Here is a 20207-nt window from a genome sequence, read left to right as displayed (position 1 = left end):
ATCCGGTGGAGAATTGCGCGGCACCGGGATTTGAACCCCGGTCCTCTTGCATGCGAGGCGGATGTGCTAGCGCTACGCCACCGCTGCATAAACCATATGAGTGAAATGGCTCAAATATCCAGTCTTCGGTCCAAGCCCATTTTATGGAAGCTCAGGTACTCAACGACATCGACGCCATCCACCAAATCCGGATGTCTTTCACCGCTCATCTGCAGGTGTTTAGTGATTGCGTCAATTCCAAAAAAAGAATGGAACCCACTCACCACCAAGAGCGCCGAGATCACTGGGTCTGTTACCTGTGTCGCACCTATTTTACCATCTCTGAGAATGTACAGCTGTTATACATGGATGCAAGTCTGGCCATGGAGAGGGTGGTATGGTTATGGGAATAAGCCCCTACCTGAACCCCCTTCACTACTCCTTTCAACTTGGACTTTACGATGCTACCCATTTAGAAAAAAAGGGCGATAGTCCATGCTATTTTAGCCACACAGCTCTTCGACCACTCTCATCCAAACCATATACTCAGACTCACAGTCGGCTTGTCGCAACGACGCTCTCCGCACCTTACATTTTGATACTGCAACAATCATTGATCCTACCCTCCTCGACACTAGAAACACTTAAACTTATTTGGATGCCTGGTCATGAATGCATCCTCCGTAATGAGCACGCTCATGCGTTGGCCTGAGAACTTTCTGACCGGGTTTCCGGGGGCGACTCGGACAGCATGCCCTCCACGACCTCCAATTTCGCTTACCTTGCGGACATAAGACTTGCAAGGCAACACTCTCACTCACCCCACCCATCCCTTTCTCAGCTGTCTTTAGGCAGTTACAAACCGACACTTTCCCAACTCTTTTACTCGTATCTGCACCCCTGTCATGCTTTCCCTGCATGGACATGTGCACCCTATTCCACATAGTATGGCAATGTCAGCTCATGCCCTCCCCTATTCCTAACCCTTCTCAAACCTCGTGCAGCTAACTGACCCCACGGCTGCTGGTCAGAAATGGTTGGTGGCACGGACGCAGATGGTGGCTGGCACTGAAGGGGCCCCGGACTAGGGGCTCTACCTGCTAAGCACATAAGCAATAAATTTGTTTATTCCTCCTCCTCCTCCCCTTCACCACATAAGATGTTTTGCTTACGCATTTTCAAACCATAAGCACCACAGTCGGCCGTGAAACCTAGCAGAAAATATTTCTAAAAATGGGGTAAAAAGCACAATTAGCACTGCTAAGTGGTGTCGCTTTTCTGGCACAATATTTTGGCACTGCTTTTGAACACTTACAGGACAGCAGTTCAAAATTACTTAGTGGTTTAATTCGTATATTTCTCTACGTATCAACACCAAGCAAACCATCTGCCATTTTATTATGTTTATGAGCAAAAATTGCTCTTTAAACGAATTTGTACAACGCAATGTTTTCCTTTTATATGAAAACACAGCTGCAATATGTTATTATCCCTTGGGATGTGGTTACCCCTTAGGTTGCTGCATCCTGGTGCAGTCCGAACCGAAAATTATCTGGTATAATTTTTCAGTGAGTCAGGAGACCGCATTGATGCAACGTGCATTTGACAGAACAGGAATGAGTGTCTTGCTCCATAGCATGGGTCTAAGTATGCAATAAATGTTAATATGATATGGAGGCTAACCAAGAGAGTTCTACTTAAGTTGAGGACAACCCAGAGGGCTATGGAAAGAAAAATTGTAGGGATACCGTTAAGAGATGGGAAACGGTCAGAGTGGGCCAGAGAAATAACTCAAGTCACTGACATTCTAATGGAAATCAAGAAAAAAAAATGGGGCAGAACATGTAGAGTGAAGAAAGGATAACTGATGGTCGCTTAGGGCAACAAACTGGATTCCAAGGGAAGGAAAGCGTAGCAGGGGGCGGCAGAAAGTTAGATGGGCGGATGAGGTTAAGAAGTTTGCAGGGGTCAAGTGGATGCAGCTCGCACAGGACTGGGTTAATTGGAGGAATATGGGAGAGGCCTTCGCCCTCCAGTGGGTATAGTCAGGCCGAGGATGATGATGATGATTCACCTTGTTCAGCCTGCAGACTCTGAAGGTTTAGAGTTAAAAAAATAAGTAGAAAAATATCCCTCAGATTATAATCTCTTGAAAATTATCAGTCGTTATTATCATTCAAAATAATTCATTTTTGCTGAAAACTTTGCTGATGCATGCTTCACCCCTTTCTACTTTGGCATTGCAGGAAAGCAACTATGGTGACCAAGCACTGCTGACCAGGTTTTCATGTTGCAAGTGCTTGTTAGCACATGTCCGGTTTATCGGAAAACATATATGACCACAATTTGAACTTTGGAACATTGTAAACGGGAAACAGTGTTATCTGAAAACATATTAAGTATGGGAGATTTTTACTGCCCGTGACTTTGAGCGTATGAAGCGAGAGCATATCAACAAGGTCTATATAAACCACAGGATCACCTGTGTTAGCACTACATCAAGCATGAGGCAGCAAGCCGATAGAACTACTGCCACCATGGCTGCTGCACAAACGCCTCTGTACGCACAGCAACAACTCCTGCCAGAAGCTATCCGCACAAAGGTTTAAAATTAGCGCGACAATCTCGACTACATGCTCTCAATTCTTGAATGTGGCTCCAAACGAACACAGAAGACTCAATTCCCCCAGTGCGTTTATGTACAAGGAAAAAAAAAATCGGTGCATATCAACACAGCTGACTTGCAGAGGCTCGAATGATTAAACAACCTGCATAACTGCACGTGTGCAGTGATTTGAATCTTACTAACAGTAGGTTAGCATGCAGGAGCACACAATGAATGCAATGCACACATTTATGTTGAAGCACCTTCAGCTCTAGCAAAGTTCCTTCTCAATGCCCTTGTCTTAGCATTTGCACAGGAGTCCTTGCACCTAACTGTTGCAGCCCATTCAAGTATGTGCCCTTCTGATCCTCCAGTTCAAAGCCACGAAAAAAAAAAAACTTTCATCGAGTCTGTAACAATGCCACGTGCACATTCTTTCTTCAGAGCACCACTGCACGCGCACTCGCTCACATTGGGCTTGATGACTCACTGAAAATATTGTGCTTCTCACTATTCGGTCCTCTTCTGACAATCACACACGCACATACATACATTTGGAGCGCTAGATGTAAATCAAATGTGCCACCTTCCACGAACCAATCAGGCTTGGATTTTCACTTCTAAGGCCTGTTCTTTTGCAGATCTTTCTCCTTAAAGCACTCACTCCACACAGTCATGACCACCAGTGATCAAAAAACCAGAAATGCACAAAGGTGAAACTTCGCTCCATCGCCTCACAAATCTTTTCTTTTGCCACTCTGTGCGCATGGCTACCTTCTTGATAATGGAGTGGTTCGCACGTCTTCCGCCACTGCCTGCTGCGTGGTTGGAGAGTGTGGGTAGTGCTGTCCGTACAGGCCAACGCAGAACAGTCCCGATATTCCCACCAGCACCACAGTGGAAGGCGTGTTAAACAGCTCCCGGTACTGGAAGTGGAGCACCCATAGAATGCCAAGGGTTGCCGCAAATAGCGGCCACATGAGGGCGCCAAGGTTCAGGTCTCCCTCCCCGCTAGAGTTCGACGATGCGGCATCACTGGGTATGACTGGCGCAGTTGACACATGCACGTGCACGACGCAGCCCTCGCTAAGACCACAGGCTGACAAGCGGGCGGAGTCGTCGCGGAGCTGGCCTCCGTTGAAGATGAGCCTCACTAGCCTCTGGCTCGCCAGCTCAGCTGCAAAATGGCGCCTGTGAAAAAGAAAAAAATACTAAGCCTAAACTACTACGCTTGCAGTGCCACGCTCAACGATGTGAAAGTTCACACCTTTGGGAAGAACATGAACAAATTAAACATAGTAAAAATCCTGATTGAGCTCCCATAGATGCTCTTGAATTCTGTCATGAACTGAACTGAGCAGGAAATTGCTTTCCCATCAGCAAATTACAAAATAAAACTGGCAAATAATTTAAAGTCTGCACATGTAATATTTTGCTGGTTGATATAAGCTATGCGGAAAGTGGGGTGGCCTTACATCTACCTGGAGCACACTGCACCCTCGAAGCACAGCAAATTTATAAAGTTAAAAGCCCCATTCTCCAGAAAATCTGGCGTTGGCAATATGAGCAAAAAATGGCAGACCGAGCACTGATTTCTCGATGTTTATGTAATGATCACACGATATCACAAAGTTGGATCTGTCAATTCTGGCTCATTTCAGGTGGGACAGGAATCGACCTTGCAAGACTCTTGGATTCTGCTGTATAGCTTCATTAAAGCGGTGCTCTATGTCGGATGGTCATTTACAACCAGTAGCTTAGGACTGCAAGCTACTAATATGTTTGGTTTGGTTGATAGGTTTCACGTCTGAAAGCAACTCTGGCTATCAGAGAGGACTCTGAAATGTGCAAGATATGGAAGGTACAAATTAAAGGATTGGTAATTAAGCGAGCAAAAACTACATGTTAACGTAGAAAGATGGGCTGGCTGGTCTCTAAGTAGAATGCATATTTTCTCAGTGCAAATCGTAACACTTAAAGGCAGAACTCAAATGTTTCTTTTTTCTTTCTTTCTTTTTGCTGGCACTGCGCAGTGAAGATCCATCTTGAAACAACACTGGGCACATGTGATTAGAAAGCAACTGCGACAGAGAAAACTAAAATCCATAATGATGATGCGTCACAGGTGCTATCAGGGATTTCTCCAAGTGCTTATCATTCAGGCAGCTTAAAAAATACTTCCTTGAAATCTCTCCCTCTATGCCTCCTAATTATTTCTAAAATTTCTATTGCGGCTGAACGGAAGAAAGAACTAGGCCCACAACGCTTGTTTAAAATGGTGTCTGTTGTTTTTTGCAACTTCTGCTCATGGCTACTGAGGGTTTGTTGATAGAGAAAAATCTAGTCAAAAAAGTTGTCACTACCAGTGGAAGCAAATTAAACCCGATGAACAAGGCAGAGTTGAATGCTTCTTTCTGCCACAGCCACTAGAATGGAAAGATACCATCCCTCATTTCTGAATCGCCAGTACTACTCCATATACTGGCTGGTGTTTCAAATGACTCTGATTATTTTTTATGAGCCATGGAAGTTATGCCTGTACAATGAGTGCAGGTAGATATTTAAATGATAGGGGGCAAATGAAAGGTGGTTAATTTAAGACAATGGATTAATTTTATTACCAATTTTTACCTCATGAACAAAACATTACATCATGATATTGAATACTACCTACCTCAAAACATTACCTTGATTTTTAATATGTCGAAATGGCATTTTGGTCCGAGTATGTATAAAGAGAACATGGTTTTAAAAACTCAAATGATCAAATGGCATCACATGAATATTTAATGTAACAAATATGTGTTCAGCTCATGTCTTTTAAGGCAAAAAAGCCTCGTGCATGACATGATCAGGATCACTTAACTGATTATGGAATAAGGGTAAGAAAACTGTGGTCTATGTGGGAATCGAACTCGGGCCACCAGCAGGCTAGATGGGGATGCTGCCTTGACACATTGAATGCACAAGTGTCTTAAAAAAACGCAGTTGGTGGTTTAAAAAATGGCACAGTTGAACGAGACTTGGGGGCCAAGCTCCATGCACAAACGTACACATCAACACAAGTAACAACCAAACTCGGCCACAAATGCCTTCACAATTATCACGTAAGGAGACAATGCCGCCCCGGAATTTTTTATGACACAGCAAATGATGACATTTTCATGACAGCACCAGGTATGGATGAGCTAAGTAAGGAAGCCAACTAAAGTATTTGAAGACATCTTTTTCACATGCCACATCCCGAACTACGTTGCTGAGTAGGAAATTTTAAAACCTGAGCTCAATTTCAAAGTGGACAAATTTCAATTTTGCAATGTAATCTTTGCCCTAAAACCACGCTTGGAGTGTCTTTCACTGCTTGCAAAATATAATTATGCGTTGAATCACTTGAAACACCTGCTTGCACACAGGTACAATGCAGAGATAGATTCAACATCATAACAGAGCTACACCACACTGCTCGTGCTGTCACAGTTGTTTTGGTATAGATCCATACCGTCACCTGGGTACAAGATATGCACAGCCAATGCCCTAGACTGCGCAGTACCAGCTGCTGGTCACTATGAGGAAAACAATTCCCTCGGCCTGATCAAATTAAAATTTCAAGTTCAAACTCAACATTTGCATTTAGTGGTAATATTTGTTTAATGCTATGTTTAAGCACCAACCTGATTTGATCAGGGTTAATTCTCAAATCCTCATCTGCAGTGATGGACCAAAACAGGAAAATTTTGTTGCAGTAGTACTTGTAGCGCCTCTCGTGCCCATCCAAAGAATGATTTCTAGAGTATGGGCTTTGGAAGTGAGCATTTGTTCCTCTGATGGGCAGAAGAGGATGCAGCTGATGCAAAACTTTGCTGTTTTGGTCAGCCATTGTTGTAGACAATGAAGATTAATGGGTTAACTGTCACCGAATAAGGCAAGTACCTGAACTAAACATAGTATTTAAAAAGATTAGCTTTAGATATCAATTCTGTAGAAAACTTGAGCCCGAACAAGAAACGATTAGAACAACGGAATTATTTTTTGGCGTGCTCCAAGTGAAGCAATAGTTGGTATACTTCAACTCAAATGCTGCATTGCAAGTATACTGCAGCAATTTTACCACCTAAAAGCACCACTTGACACAGTTAGGTGGGCAGCACAAGGAGCTTCATAGTCACTGAGCCAGAGAACAATAAATGAAAGGATATAACCACCCAGAATATGGCAAATATATTGAGTACAGCCAAAAAAAAAAAAAAAAACTGACAAAATATGCACTGCGCTGTGCAGTCGACAGCTGTAGCGAGAAGAGTGGTACGTCTTGATAACAGTCTCACCTCTTGAACGACCCGACCGTCTCATCGGGTCTGCCCCTGACGAGTCGTTCCGTTTCATTCAGGTACTTCAAACGGACAGAAAAGCCTTCCTCCTGCTCCTCCTCGTCCTCTGCTCCCTCATTGGCACTGTCAGCGGTCTGATGCAATGCTTCGGGGCTTGGCTCCACACCTGCAGTGGCAATGCTCAGGCTCTCAACACAGGAGTTCCGCTCCATGAACTCGAGCCGTCTCCGACGGACTATGTTGGGATCCATCCCTTCCACAGCAGTTCCAGTCCCATTCCCTTCAGCCTGCTGCTGTTGGGTGTTTTCATTTGCATCCAGAAGGGTAGAATCTGGTGGTGTCTCATCTGCATCGCCTGCCTCGTTGCGTGGAAGCTGTGTGTGTGCATGTGAAGCATGGCTGCTCCCTTCAACTGCTGTGTCGCCTGCCGCACGGTTCCTTTCACTGGACGTGGCATTACTCGCCTGTCGGTCGCGCTGCTGGAAATGAGACAAAGCAGTCAACATGGGTTCCAGAAAAAATGGAATGCTAGGGAAGCAGCAGAGATTGCAAAAGATTACTAGGGGCCCAAAAGTAAACCTACAGCACAAAATTTCAAGGCCAATAAACAGTGCATTACTCCTCTAGTGCATACCAATAGACTGAAAAAAGAAAAAAAAAAAAAAAAAAAACGGCGCAGATGTCCCCTAAACTCTAGATGTGGTGTCATGGTCTATACATTGTTTTTCATGCACCGCAGACATGTCCACACACGGAAGTGGAAAGCTACGTACATTTTAGCGATTTTAGTTCTTTCCCTGAGCAGTCATTACTCGGTACGTACCACAATTGAGGCCTCGCTTTGGAATTTAGGAATGTTCAGACTGACTGAAAAGAACATCATTTATTTCTCCTATATCAAACTTTTTCCCTTTGCTGTATCAACGCACGTAACAGCTTAGAAGTTTACCGTAGTTTCTCTTGGTACGAGTCGTCTAGGCTCTTCCTGTAGAAAATATACGAATGTTCTTTTCGCATGATGTCGATGGCGAACGAAAAAGATGAGCCGCGGGGTTGAAAAGTGACTTCTATTCACTGACGTGTACACTGTGACCACAAATGCAATGGAGAGGTGGCTCACTCGTTTCTACAGCGCTCTTCTACATTACATTTTTTTTTTGTGTGTGTGTATGTGTGTATTTTAGTCGGCACCGACAACTGTTTCCGATATCAGTTTCGCGCACACGCTTATGTACTACGGATCTCATCCCACAATGCAGTAAACTTGGCCAAACAGTGCAGGAAAATCGCATCTAAAGCACAGCAGAAGCAACGCAGTATCGTGCCCGAGCTAGCATTTTCTAGAGCACTGGGGCATACGAGCATCTTGGTCCCGCGAAGGAAGAGCTTTGCCACTTGCCTGTGTCTGTGAGCTGCTTCGTGGTCGCAGGCCTGTCGGGACGTAGAACGCCACAAGGGCGGCAACAACTAGTGACAAGGACACGGACGCGAACAGGAGCACCTCGTCGCCGATTCCTTCGATCAGAGTAGTGCCCGCTTCAGACATTTTCGCTGCGGTAGACGGACAGCTGATGAAGAGAAGAGTATTCGGAAATCGCGGTTATGCAATTCACCACAGCACGTCAGGACAGTTGCATGCAGTGAGTGATCTGCATCCTACTATTATATTAAAATGCGAATCTGTGAGTGACAGAGGGACGTGGCACTCGGAGCCTGGTACTAAAAGATCGGCAAGACCAATGGGACAGAACTTGCTTACGGGCGCTTCTAAACCAATAACAGGCTCCAGTGTAGCATTGCTGAGAAGATGGACAATAGCTATGCCGAGTGGTCGCTGTGTAGCGCCGTGCGGTTTGCCAAGTCGGCGATTATTGCATTCGTTGAGAGAAGTGTTCGATCTAAACACTGCACTGGGCGGCTCGGGTTTGAGGGTTGCTTTGAGGTCTGTCGGCGGCGCTGGTTGGCGTTGTCGGCGTTTTCGGGTTGCCAACGGCGTTACGTCGGTTGCGTACCGTACCATATCGCATCGCCTCCTCTAGCTGTACTACTACTACCCTCGACGTAGGAGATGCTTGCGCTCGTGACGAAAAATCAGGCGTGAACGGTGTAAACAGCCGCACATGGAATCCGGCTGTGGTCAATCTGCAATTTAATCAGGATGGTTTTACGTGTGTTGCTGCGGTAAGGTTCGCTCTTTCCGGCTGCGTAGGATCTATTTTGTAGCATGCCACATCCTGTCGCCTACGCGACAGTACACTGCGTTAGGTCATTGATTCTCGAAGTGCCAGATAACTACGTTTGCTTACTGGTTTTACAGTCTTGTTTATTTTTCTTTTCAGATATCTCCTTCATAATGAGCAGCTTATTCAGAGGGTAAAGTTCTTTATTTGATTCCTTGGATTAAATACGTGCTTCATTTTTTTTTTTTTTTTTTTTCCTGTCAGCTGATTCTGTGCACTGTTTTGGTCCCTCGCAGTTAGCAGACTCGTATCCATTTAGGCGGGCAGCTCAGATTACTGCTCACGTAATGCTGCGTGGAAAGTCGTTAGGTGAGTAGGCTCGACGCAGGGAATTTCATTACTTTCGCTGTCCGGCCGTAAAAAGCGAAGATTGCGAAAATACTTCAGCTTTCCAAGCTTGAAGTGTCGTTTTCCTTACGAAAAATTTCGTGTAGTGGTAGATATATCACTGCATGTGCATGCGTACTTGCCCTGGCACTAAATCATGTTGCGCAAAATGCCGGAAAAATTTAACATTACGTAAGAAACGTAAATCATAACATACATTTGTAGAGCTCATTGCATCATAACATACGCAAATAAAAACTAATGCCAGAAACGTGATCATTTCTGTGCCGTTGCAAATTAGAACGTCTACCTATTTCTTTTTCATTACCTTAAGTATTTCTAACCACACTAGCCAAAGTTCTCCTTCAGGATTCCACAGTATTGCTGTGAAGCAGTGTGCATAACGTCTTTTCTGTCAGTATGAGTATCTGGAGAATATTTCTTTATGGATACATGCAGTTGTTTCCCAGCTTAATGCGGGCTTGCTCTTCACAGAACATTTAATATTGTGCATATAATTTTGGCCTACTTCTCGGTTTGTCTGGAGTGAAATGTTTGGAGTCTATGACACACTTTGTATAAAAAAAGATAACGTGTGTGTCTGAGCTCTTTGGAAAGTTGGCCTTGCATATAAAAATCCATCATCATCATAATCTACTCTTCGTGAATGATTTCCTGACTGCTTTATTGTACAGGGCAAGAAAGCCTTGAGCTGATGTCGACTTCCAACCTACTGAGAACACTGATTGAAAGAGTTGGTCGGACAACACAGCAGGTCAAAGATAGTTCCTCAGACAAAGTGAAGAAATTAGAGGTAAGTGTAGAGGTAGAGGCGTTCCAAGAATACTGATATGTGTTTTGATTGTGTTTTCTTTCTTTGAACTGGTACGCAAGATGTTTGCGTGAAGTTCAAAGCATAGCAGGGTGCACCAGAAATGTTAGGTGGGATTAGGAAGTTTTCAGCGGACACAGCATGCTTGGGACTAGATTAACTGGAGGGATATGGGAGAGAATCTCTAGAGGGATGTGCTTCTGCAAGCACGAAGGACGAACGACACACTATGCCGCTCAGTGCGCAGATGACCCCCAGGCTTTATTGAACAGAAATATACGGTCAAAACTCGATTTAATGGAAGTCTCAATTTAACGAAGATATTCCTATCCCCCATCAGATGCCCATATGGTCCAATGCTGTGAGTAACTGGAAATAACAAAACCAATTTTACTATCTGTCCCGATTTAACAAACTTTTTTTTTTTTAAATATAGGTCAAAAATTATATTTATGATCTATTTTGTTTAAAACACCGAAAAACCTATTGACTGCAAGCCAATAATAACAGTTTAGAAAAACTTCGTCCCGCTTTTGCCAAACTGCGTGACAGAAAACGGGAGATTTATTGATCTGAATTCAGGGGATTCTGCAAATGATAAAAAGCCTGCCTGTCGACCCGCTGTCGGCATGCGGCACCGCTGTCGGCACCAGGTCAAGTTTTGGATGCCCTTGATCTGTTGCGACAGCCTACCGGAGGAAGACACGAAAAAAGTATGCAGTTCTTGTTTACAAACTACAACTAAGCAAAGATCAGCGACTTCTTGGGTAAGAAAGAAGTTTGTAGTCCATTGGCTCCATTCTTGCTGACATACATTTTTCGTTGCTTCTTTTCCTTTGTGCTAGCTATCAGTGTTGGTCATCTACGCAGGCCGCCATTTCAGTGTAGCAACATAGCATAGTGGATAATTTGCTATTATTACATTTCATAATACGTAACAGTACAACTTCCTTGGTTTTGCATATAAGTTGTGCCGTTGTGTCCTTTCAAAACTCCATTTTCATCAAGTTTACGCTTCACAGTTATGGTGCCGTGTATACTTCTTTGACGCCACTACACCGTATAACAATAAATTTTATTAGATTAAATGACCAATGAATGTCTCCCTCAATTTAGCAAAGTAATATGCGGCTCTCCTCAACTTTGCTAAATCAAGTTTTAACTCTATAGCCAGAGAAGCAGTAGTGCCACCTAGTGGCACATGCACACACTACATCCCCCTTTGTTTAGGAAGGAACAGTATGCACAGCACTACACATCACAAGTCCAGTCTTTTCGGCCTCCTGATCGGTCTTCCATACCTGGACACGAATGGGTGAACTTGAAAGTTGGGACCTAGGTGAAGCCGATGAAGTCGAGGTGGGAACAACTTCCTCCGGCCCTGCAGTAGTAGACTCGCTACTGGGGGGCTTCATTTCGGGCTGCTAGGTACATGCACACACTACTAACCTTTGTCCTGCAGGGTGTTTAGTCCTGCTGGTGGTGACGATAAGTTTGCCTATGCTAAGCACACAGTTTAGAGTTCAGTCTTATCACGCTCTTGCATTTTCAATCCCAATAACTGAATCATGGCATTGGCACCAAAATTTGGCCCAAGTCGCACAAAACAAATTGTGGCATTGTAGGTGCTTCTTTTACTGAGATTCCAGCTCTCGGGGCACGCTCACATAAGCGTTGCAGTGAGTTCTTTCATCATCATCATCATCAGCCTGATTATACCCACTGCAGGGCGAAGGCCTCTCCCATATTTCTCCACTTAACCCGGTTCTGTGCTAGCTGCATCCACTTGACCCCTGCGGACTTCTTAATCTCATCCGCCCACCTCACCTAACTTTCTGCCGCCCCCTGCTACGCTTTCCTTCCCTTGGAATCCAGTTTGTTACCCTAAGCGACCATCGGTTATCCTCTCTTCACACTACATGTCCTGCCCATTCCCATTTCTTCTTCTTAATTTCCACTAGAATGTCGGTAACTTGAGTTATTTCTCTGAACCACTCTGCACGCTTCCTATCTCTTAATGTTACCCCTACCATTTTTCGTTCCATAGCCCTCTGGGTTGTCCTCAACTTAAGTAGAACTCTCTTGGTTAGCCTCCATGTTTCAGCCCCATAGGTGAGTACAGGCAAGATGCAACTGTTGTATACTTTCCTCTTGAGCGATACCGGCAAGCTGCTAGTCATAATCTGCGAGTGCTTGCCAAATGCACTCCATCCCAATCTTATTCTTCTTGTTATTTCCTTTTCATGGTCCGGATCTGCGGTTACTACCTGTTCTAAGTAGACATATTCGCCTACTACTTCCAGTATTTCGCTACCTAATGTAAACTGCTGTTCCTTCCCGAGGCTGTTGAACATTACCTTAGTCTTCTGCATATTGATTTTCAAGCCTACCTTTTTACTTTTCCTGTCTAGGTCATCAATCATTATTTGCAGTTCATCCCCCGAGTTGCTTAGCAAGGCAATGTCATCAGCAAATCGCAGATTACTGAGGTATTCTCCGTCTACCCTTATCCCTAACTGCTCCCATTCCAAGTCTCTGAATGCTTCCTCTAAACAAGCTGTGAATAGTACTGGGGAGATTGTAACACCTTTCTTTATGGGAATTTTGTTACTTTCTTTATGCAGAACAATGGTTGCTGTGCAGCCACTATATATATCTTCCAGCACTTTCACGTACGGCTCGTCAACCCCCTGATTTCGCAATGCCTGCATCACCGCCCAGGTTTCAACTGAGTCAAACGCTTTTTCGTAATCAGTGAACGCTATATATAAGGGCTGGTTATATTCCGAGCATTTTTCTATCACCTGATTGATGGTATGCATATGATTGATAGTAGAGTACCGTTTCCGAAAACCTGCTTGATCCTTTGCTTGATTGCAGTCCAAGGTTGTCCTGATTCTATTAGCGATTACCTTAGTAAATACCTTATACGTAACAGACAGTAAGCTGATTGGTCTGTAATTTTTAAGGTCCTTAGAGTCCCCTTCCTTGTGAATGAGCGTAATGTTTGCATTCTTCCATGGTTCCGGTACCGTCGATGACACCAGGCACTGCATATACAGGGTGGCCAGTTTTTCTAGCACGATATCCCCCCCGTCCTTCAGCAAATCTGTAGTTATCTGATCCTCTCCAGCTGATTTCCCCCCTTTTCATAGTTTCTAGTGCTTTCTTGACCTCGTTCTTCGTCACTGGTGGAACGTCTGACTGTTTTTCCCTACCGCCAATCTCATTATGGTCCTGACTACTTTGGCTACTGTAGAGATCTGTATAGAACTCCTCGGCTGCTTTGACTATCTTTTCCATATTAGTGATGACGTTGCCCGCCTTGTCCCTTATCGTATACATCTGGTTTTTGCCTATGCCCAATTTCTTCTTTACCGCTTTAAGGCTTCCCCCGTTCTTTACAGCATGCTCAATTTTCTCCATGTTATACTTCCTTATATCGGCCACCTTGCGCTTATTGATTAGCTTTGATATCTCGGCCAATTCGATCTGGTCTGCATCTCTCGCCTCTCTGGTAAACCTCGATAACACAGTACATGCCCATCCTTCAGTACAGTATATGCCTCATTCGGCCTCCTAACCTCACTAAGCCCTATGACATCCCATTTCATGCCCTTTAGTTCCTCTAACAGCACTGCTAAACTAGCTTCAGTAGCTAGGGTTCTAGCATTTCTTTATACAAAAGTAAAGAGTGTGAGGCGGCAACATGAATGACTTCCATCTTCGGCTCCTTTTGCAGATCCTGATTAGCCTACATGTGCTTTGCTATACTCAACCACTAGTTCCTTAATCTGTACATCTGTTATCTCACACATCCTCATTAGCACACAGTTGTAGGCTACCGCATTATGTGGTAGACCACACAACATAAAGCACCACTCTAACAAAGTCGTTCAAACATGGCCACATAGCCTAAGAGTCGTGTGTCTGGCTTATGATAAATTGGTTCTATTCCCGTTTCAAAGGAGCGACCAAAGTTGGAGCAGCTCCTGCCATGTTATGCGGTCTTGTGATGTAAGATACACTACCAGTCAGTGCCATTTCACCTGCCAGCTACCACTTTACTACACGTGCCAGATTCATGCTCGTGATTTTTTGCTGAGAATGCCAACAACCCCGGAATGTCTGGAGAATGGGGCCTTTAAAGTTATTGCATTAATAGAGGAGCAATTACTCATTAGAATTTATTTATACAGGTAGCTCACAGGTTCCAAACATGGAACATTGTGTGAGGGGGAGGGGTTACCGTATATTGAAGGAAAAAATGCTACATAGCTTAAATATTCAAAAGTAAGCAGTAATATACAATTTCAATTGCAAACAATTATTAAGGCATGCATGGAAAATAACAAGCAAATGATTATAACATTATACAATAGTGTATGGCATTCAGCGAAATCAACTTGCACACAGTGAACACAATGTAAAAAAAACTGTTGAGACTGCAAAAAGGTACTCAATTCTTTTTGAATCTTAGTGGGTCCTATATTGTTAAGTGGCGACAAGCAAGAGAACGGCACGACATGGTGAAGAATGGTTTAATGGCTAGCCTAGCGCGAGGCCTCCTCTCAAGCCACTGCCGATCTTCTTCATCGCAACACTTCCCGGGGCCACCGAGCGATCGTCTCGATAAGTTGAAGTCGATGGGGACGTGACGGTGTAAATGTTCAAGAAAAGTTGGTTGGTTGGTTTGTGGGGTTTAACGTCCCAAAACGACTCAGGCTATGAGAGACGCCGTAGTGGAGGACTCCGGAAATTTCGACCTCCTGGGGTTCTTAAACTTGCACTGACATTGCACAGCACACGAGCGCCTTACTTTTCGCCTCCATCGAAAAGCGGCCGCCGGGGCCGGGATTCGATCCCACGTCCTTGGGAACAGTAGTCGAGCACCGTAACCACTGCGCCACCCCGGCGGGGTAAGATAGAAGAGAATGATGCGCTTGCCACCACGATGACGATCACCACGATGACGATCACCACGATGATGCTTGGGTGATCCGCCTCCCCTGGAGCTCTTCAGCCATACACCACCGAAGCATCCATGGGACCAATGGCTTGAGGTCGCGTCGGGCGACGGGGGTTGCGTGTTCTTGTCTTTCAGTTCTTCGGGTGGTCTGGTCTCTGGTCAGTACTACATATTTGTGCTCCTTGTCTTCAGATCCGGGCTGGGCGACGGTAGTTGGTTGGGTCTGGGCAGGAAGGGCTGGGGCGAAGCTGCGCTGCGTTAACCCAGGGCACCCAGGGCTCTAGGTCGATGGTCCCGGCAGAAGGATGGCGTCGATGCTCAAAGGCGAGGATGGGGATGACGTACGCTGCAGCTCCAACCAAATCGTAACAATATGTTAGCTATGCATTCTGGAAGACCATTCCAACCCCTTATAGCCTGTGACAATGCAGAAAAGTAAATGCATATATTCGGCCGAATAGACGTTGAAAACTTAGATTGTTATTAAGGTGATGGGACGTGTATGAGGCACTCTTGATGTCTGATGACTGTGGATTCGTTTGTGCAGGAAGCAAATAAGCACGATACCCCTACCTTATTGTAAACTTGTGAGCGATAAGCATGCGTGATGTTAGTCTCGCTAGGATGACTGCTGTAGTCATAGAAAATAAAATGTGCTGCACGGTTTTGAACAGCTTCTAGGGATTTGATTAGATACTCCTAATGTGGTGACCAGATGGCAGATACAGTTGAGGGCGAACGAAAGGTAAATATGCGAGCTTGTAAGTAGAAACGGGTGCCCATTGTAGATGCTTTGGTCGTTATGTTTTCAATATGCATCAGTGGTGAGGTGCTCCATAGGGGAGGATCCGCTCGGCATTGGAACAGGATGTGGGCGGGGGTAAAGGGTGCACGCGGGATCGGTGCGCGGGAATCTCGGTGGAGATGTCACGTCCGCTGGTATGCGCTATTAATATGCCAGGGTATGTACATTCTCTTGCCTCGGCGCTTGGTGCAAGGTTTAAATGCAGTCATTGCCTGTTATGCGGTCATTATTCTTCAGATCTCAAAAGAAAGTTCGTGAGATGGTATGGTAGAGTACGTAGTTCAAATTTGGCGCCATACAGACATCATCATCATAGCACGAGCCGTCCAGTTTCGTTTTTGTCCGGAAAAAAATACGTCGGATTTTCTCGCGCCGCAGCCTTTTGAAAATGGGTTTTCAAAACCTGACATGGCATGGTCTCCATCGGAGATGTATCTGAATTCCTCACTGGCACTAACCGCTCAACTGTGTTAATTAAATGATTAGCTTAGCTAGCAAATTTTAGTTGTTAGCTAAGTAATTAGAAGAGCTTTTGCAAATGAATTACGTCCGCTGCGGCAAAGAGTTTCCTACTGAAAACATTTTTTTTTTTGTTTCGCTTCAAAAACCTCTTTCATTGCAAGAAAGTCCGCTAAAACACCTCTTATATACTGACGTCAATGATGAACTGAAATATTAGATAAACACGCTGCTTCGAAAGGACTGATGCACCATATTTTTCATAGCGTGGGTCACCTCGGATGATTTTTCCGCGCTCGATAAATGATTTCGAACGTGTATCCTCTGCAGTTAGTTCTCAGCTGCTCAACAATATGTGGCGTAAGGGAACTCCGCCGCAATTGCGTAATTGCACGGTAGAGGTTGTATATAAACATATGCTGGAAATGATGAGTTTCCATAACTACACTCAGTTGAGCACAGCACAGCTGCGAAAAGACAAACATTCAAACGTGAGCACACCAACCAGCAGGCTCATTGCCGCTGTACACATCTCCAAACTAAAATCAGGGGCGAAAATTTTGGTGTCTCTGTTTCGTTGCTCCATGTGTGTGTGCCATTTCTGTGCATTATCAAAATGCATGCGATACTTGTAAACATTCATTGGTATTTGCTTTCTTTTCTCTCTCTTTCAGCGAGCCATACAGGAAATGAAAAGAAAGCAAGGTCTTTGATGTCAAGTATGATGGATAAAAGAAAATTATTGTACCACTCTACTTAGTAGATGTAAATATTTTATGAAAAAAAAGCAGAATAAAGAAGGTAAAATACGAGCCTAATAGCATAGCTTTAATGCTTTGAGATGCGCACTAATAGCACTAACACATAGTTGGTATTCACTACCATGGCGGTTCCGCTAACACATTTCGCTGCCTGCGCAGTGAATTTTTTTTTTTTTTTTTTAAGCGAGAACCTTACCTCCTCTGTAAATGGTGTGAACAGGAAGCGATACGTGCCAAAAATATGGGTGGTGTCCCACAACCCTGCGCACCAGTTTTGGTGCCGACCCGTTTCAAAGGGTATGGCCCTGAGCATCATCATCATCATCATCAGCCGACGCCCCGAGCAGCGCAAAGCAAATCGCGTAGTTTGCCTTAACATTGTGACATGCATTGCGTTGCGCATATTTTTGCTACTCATTAGGGCTCTATTCAGACATTGGGGAGAGGCTATAATTGAGCGAATGAACTTGAGAAAGCACGAGCGGCGAAACAAACTTTCACTGCCGCTCTTTGCGTGCAGTAACTGCTGAAAACAAGAAATAAGCAAAGGAAACTGCTTCTCTGCGTGGTGTAAGCGCATCTATTTTGAGGCACAAAGAACGCACAAGCATATTTCACTTGGTCAACACCCCTTTACAACAGACGCGCTTTCTTACTCGTGATGGCGACTTTCACACATGCACGGTTTCTAGGCGATGGTTCACATCCCTCGCATAAAAGTGAATGCGCGTTACGATAAAAAAAAAAAATACAAGAGTTAGCACGTGTACTTGTGCTGATCGCAACCCAGCCGCGTTAGACGACAGTGATCCAGGACCTTCCAAAATAGGTCGCCACAGAGACCTTCCTCATCGAGTGAAAGCGAAATTGACTCATTTGCAACTCTTGCAGCATCTTCCTGCTGGGTTGCCTCAGGCTTCCTTCTTTAAAGCGCCGATATGTGGTGAAATATATGCATCGGTACCTACTACTGGAGCTTCTGAACTTATGTCCTGCTGCCAAAACTGGCAATCTGCGCGCTTGCCGACTTTATATACTACATATCTAGCTGAGCAGTATACAACACTGTCCTCTACAGAACCTCTGTGGTAGCTGTGTTCATCACTCGTTTGTTCAGGAAGGAACAATGGAAACGAAGTAATTTCTAACAACCTAGCCTCAATTTCACTTTGCAATTGTAAAGCCCGCTGAAAAGGCACATATAGCTAGCTTAAGCTAGCTCTGTTCGAGCGATGTGCCTTTCCAGCGGTCTTCACTATTTCTTCCACACCTACACGCACAGTCACGCAGTGCTGTTTTGATAGGTGTGTACAAGCTCAGCAGGCGAAATATCTGCGATAAATTCACGACAGTAGGATGGGATCCATCACCTCCAAATGAACGTGCCAGCTCAAAATGCCGCTGAAAACGAAAACAAGCATATTATATATAGTAACGTGCGCATCTGTAACTTTAAAGGCAAACTGAAACAAAACAATTCTGTTAACCCAACGAGTCGTGGTTAAGCTGGACGGTCAATATGTATATTGCGCCCTTGTCGAATAGGTAACTGATAATGTCTAGCGTCGATGACAATGTGACACGTATGGACTCCGATGTCATTTGCGAGGCAAACAGCTTCGTGCCCTCGTTTTTCTCAGTCGTGTTCGAAAGGTACTTCGGATAATTTGGGGAGAGGCTAGGTATGGCATCGTCTTTCAGTGCCCATTTTTCACGTGGTATCGTCATCAAATTCCCACAAATTTTGTGCTCGAACACTTCCGAAATATCCTCATCGCGGAAATGGAGGTCGCAAATTGAACACGAGCTCGAAAGCTTTTTGTCCTGCCTTGGTACTGCGCGCTCCCATAGCTGCAGGCGTTCAGCATTGCGGGGCGGCCTGAAAAAATTTCTCTTCTCCCCAACAGATTGCACAGAGCAGTAGCCGTTTTTACAACCCGGCACGAAACAGCGTGGCACGATTCACTGTTACACGCTGCGCGACAACCGCGCATACAAAAGCAAACGTTTCCAGACGTGCACGCTGCCGCAGGACAAGCCCCACACGTTCGCTGCGCCACGTGTCAAAAACAACGTTGTGCTGCAGGCACGTACGCGCGCTTTGAAAATGGCGCGCGCCGCTGCGTTCAGTCCGGCCGTGTCCGAGCAGACGACGCTCGCAAGCATGTGATACAACGTCACTTCTGCGAGTAGCAGCGACTTGTGACGAGACTACTCATGGTTTCAGTTTCGTTTCACGCAGGGCTCGCATTTACGTTTTTTTTTCGCTGATGTTTGTCAAAGGTACTCATGTTTCGGTGTCGTTTTCGCGCAGCGCCCGTATTTTCGCACGGCTGTCGGCTGAAGTTCACGTAAAAATAATGCGAATTGCCGTCGGCTAAACGTTCGGGCAAGATCAATGTTCGGGCGCGCCTTATGACGAGACTCCTTATGGTTTCAGTTTCGTTTCGCGCAGGGCTCGTATTTACGTTTTTTTCCCCACTGGTGTTAATACGCAGTTAGGTACGCATGCTTCGGTGTCGTTTTCGCGCAGGGCTCGTATTTCCGCACGGCTGTCAGCTGAAGTTCACGTAAAAGCCGCGCAAATTGCCGTCGGCTAAAAGTTCGGTCACGCGATCACGTTAATTTCGGTCCATTGACCACTGCGCGCGCTTTTTGCTCTGGTGTTCTGTAAACGTCGGTCGGACGTGTCACGTAAATTTCAGTCCAGTGGTCACTTGCGCGGCTGTTCTTGTTCTGGTATTTTCTGGAATCGTCGTTCGGCTCGGCTACACCCCGAAGTTTGCACTTCTCCCCATCCGCATAGCTCCGCGCGGTTCGTCCGGTGCTTCTGGGTTGTACGTCCGTGCACTTGGCTCATCCGTTGCGCGCTGCGCTAACCAGGGTGCTTTTGTGCTTGGCG

The 20207-nt window shown here is 45.1% G+C and overlaps 2 protein-coding genes across 6 annotated transcripts; one reads left to right on the top strand and one right to left on the bottom strand.

The window, feature by feature from the left end:
• Positions 1 to 2815: 2815 nt before the first annotated feature.
• Positions 2816 to 8886, bottom strand: LOC146187383 (transmembrane and ubiquitin-like domain-containing protein 2). Of its 2 annotated transcripts, XM_084607659.1 has the most exons (4): positions 8672 to 8886; positions 8312 to 8463; positions 6910 to 7391; positions 2816 to 3775 (listed from the first exon to the last, which is right to left on the bottom strand). In XM_084607659.1, exons 2-4 carry the CDS (start codon positions 8456 to 8458, stop codon positions 3355 to 3357), a joined length of 1050 nt encoding a protein of 349 aa, XP_084463785.1. In that variant the 5' UTR covers positions 8459 to 8463; positions 8672 to 8886; the 3' UTR covers positions 2816 to 3354. The 2 variants fall into 2 exon arrangements, with proteins under 2 accessions (XP_084463785.1, XP_084463786.1); XM_084607660.1 differs by lacking the exon at positions 8672 to 8886 and having other exon boundaries at positions 6910 to 7388; positions 8312 to 8458.
• On the top strand, positions 8417 to 17362 carry LOC146187382 (protein NCBP2AS2 homolog). 4 transcript variants are annotated; one of them, XR_014708233.1, is made up of 6 exons: positions 8417 to 8552; positions 9252 to 9285; positions 9389 to 9461; positions 10175 to 10293; positions 10894 to 11078; positions 17219 to 17362. XR_014708233.1 is itself a non-coding variant. In XM_084607662.1 (5 exons), exons 1-5 carry the CDS (start codon positions 8515 to 8517, stop codon positions 17255 to 17257), a joined length of 303 nt encoding a protein of 100 aa, XP_084463788.1. In that variant the 5' UTR covers positions 8417 to 8514; the 3' UTR covers positions 17258 to 17362. The 4 variants fall into 4 exon arrangements, 2 of the variants coding, with proteins under 2 accessions (XP_084463788.1, XP_084463789.1); XR_014708234.1 differs by lacking the exon at positions 8417 to 8552 and adding an exon at positions 8941 to 9093; XM_084607662.1 differs by lacking the exon at positions 10894 to 11078.
• Positions 17363 to 20207: the final 2845 nt, after the last annotated feature.

Source organism: Amblyomma maculatum, chromosome 6, assembly GCF_055883805.1.
Source record: "Amblyomma maculatum isolate TAMU_Amacu chromosome 6, ASM5588380v1, whole genome shotgun sequence".
Classification (NCBI taxonomy): domain Eukaryota; kingdom Metazoa; phylum Arthropoda; class Arachnida; order Ixodida; family Ixodidae; genus Amblyomma; species Amblyomma maculatum.
This window is presented reverse-complemented; position numbering and strand designations above follow the sequence as displayed.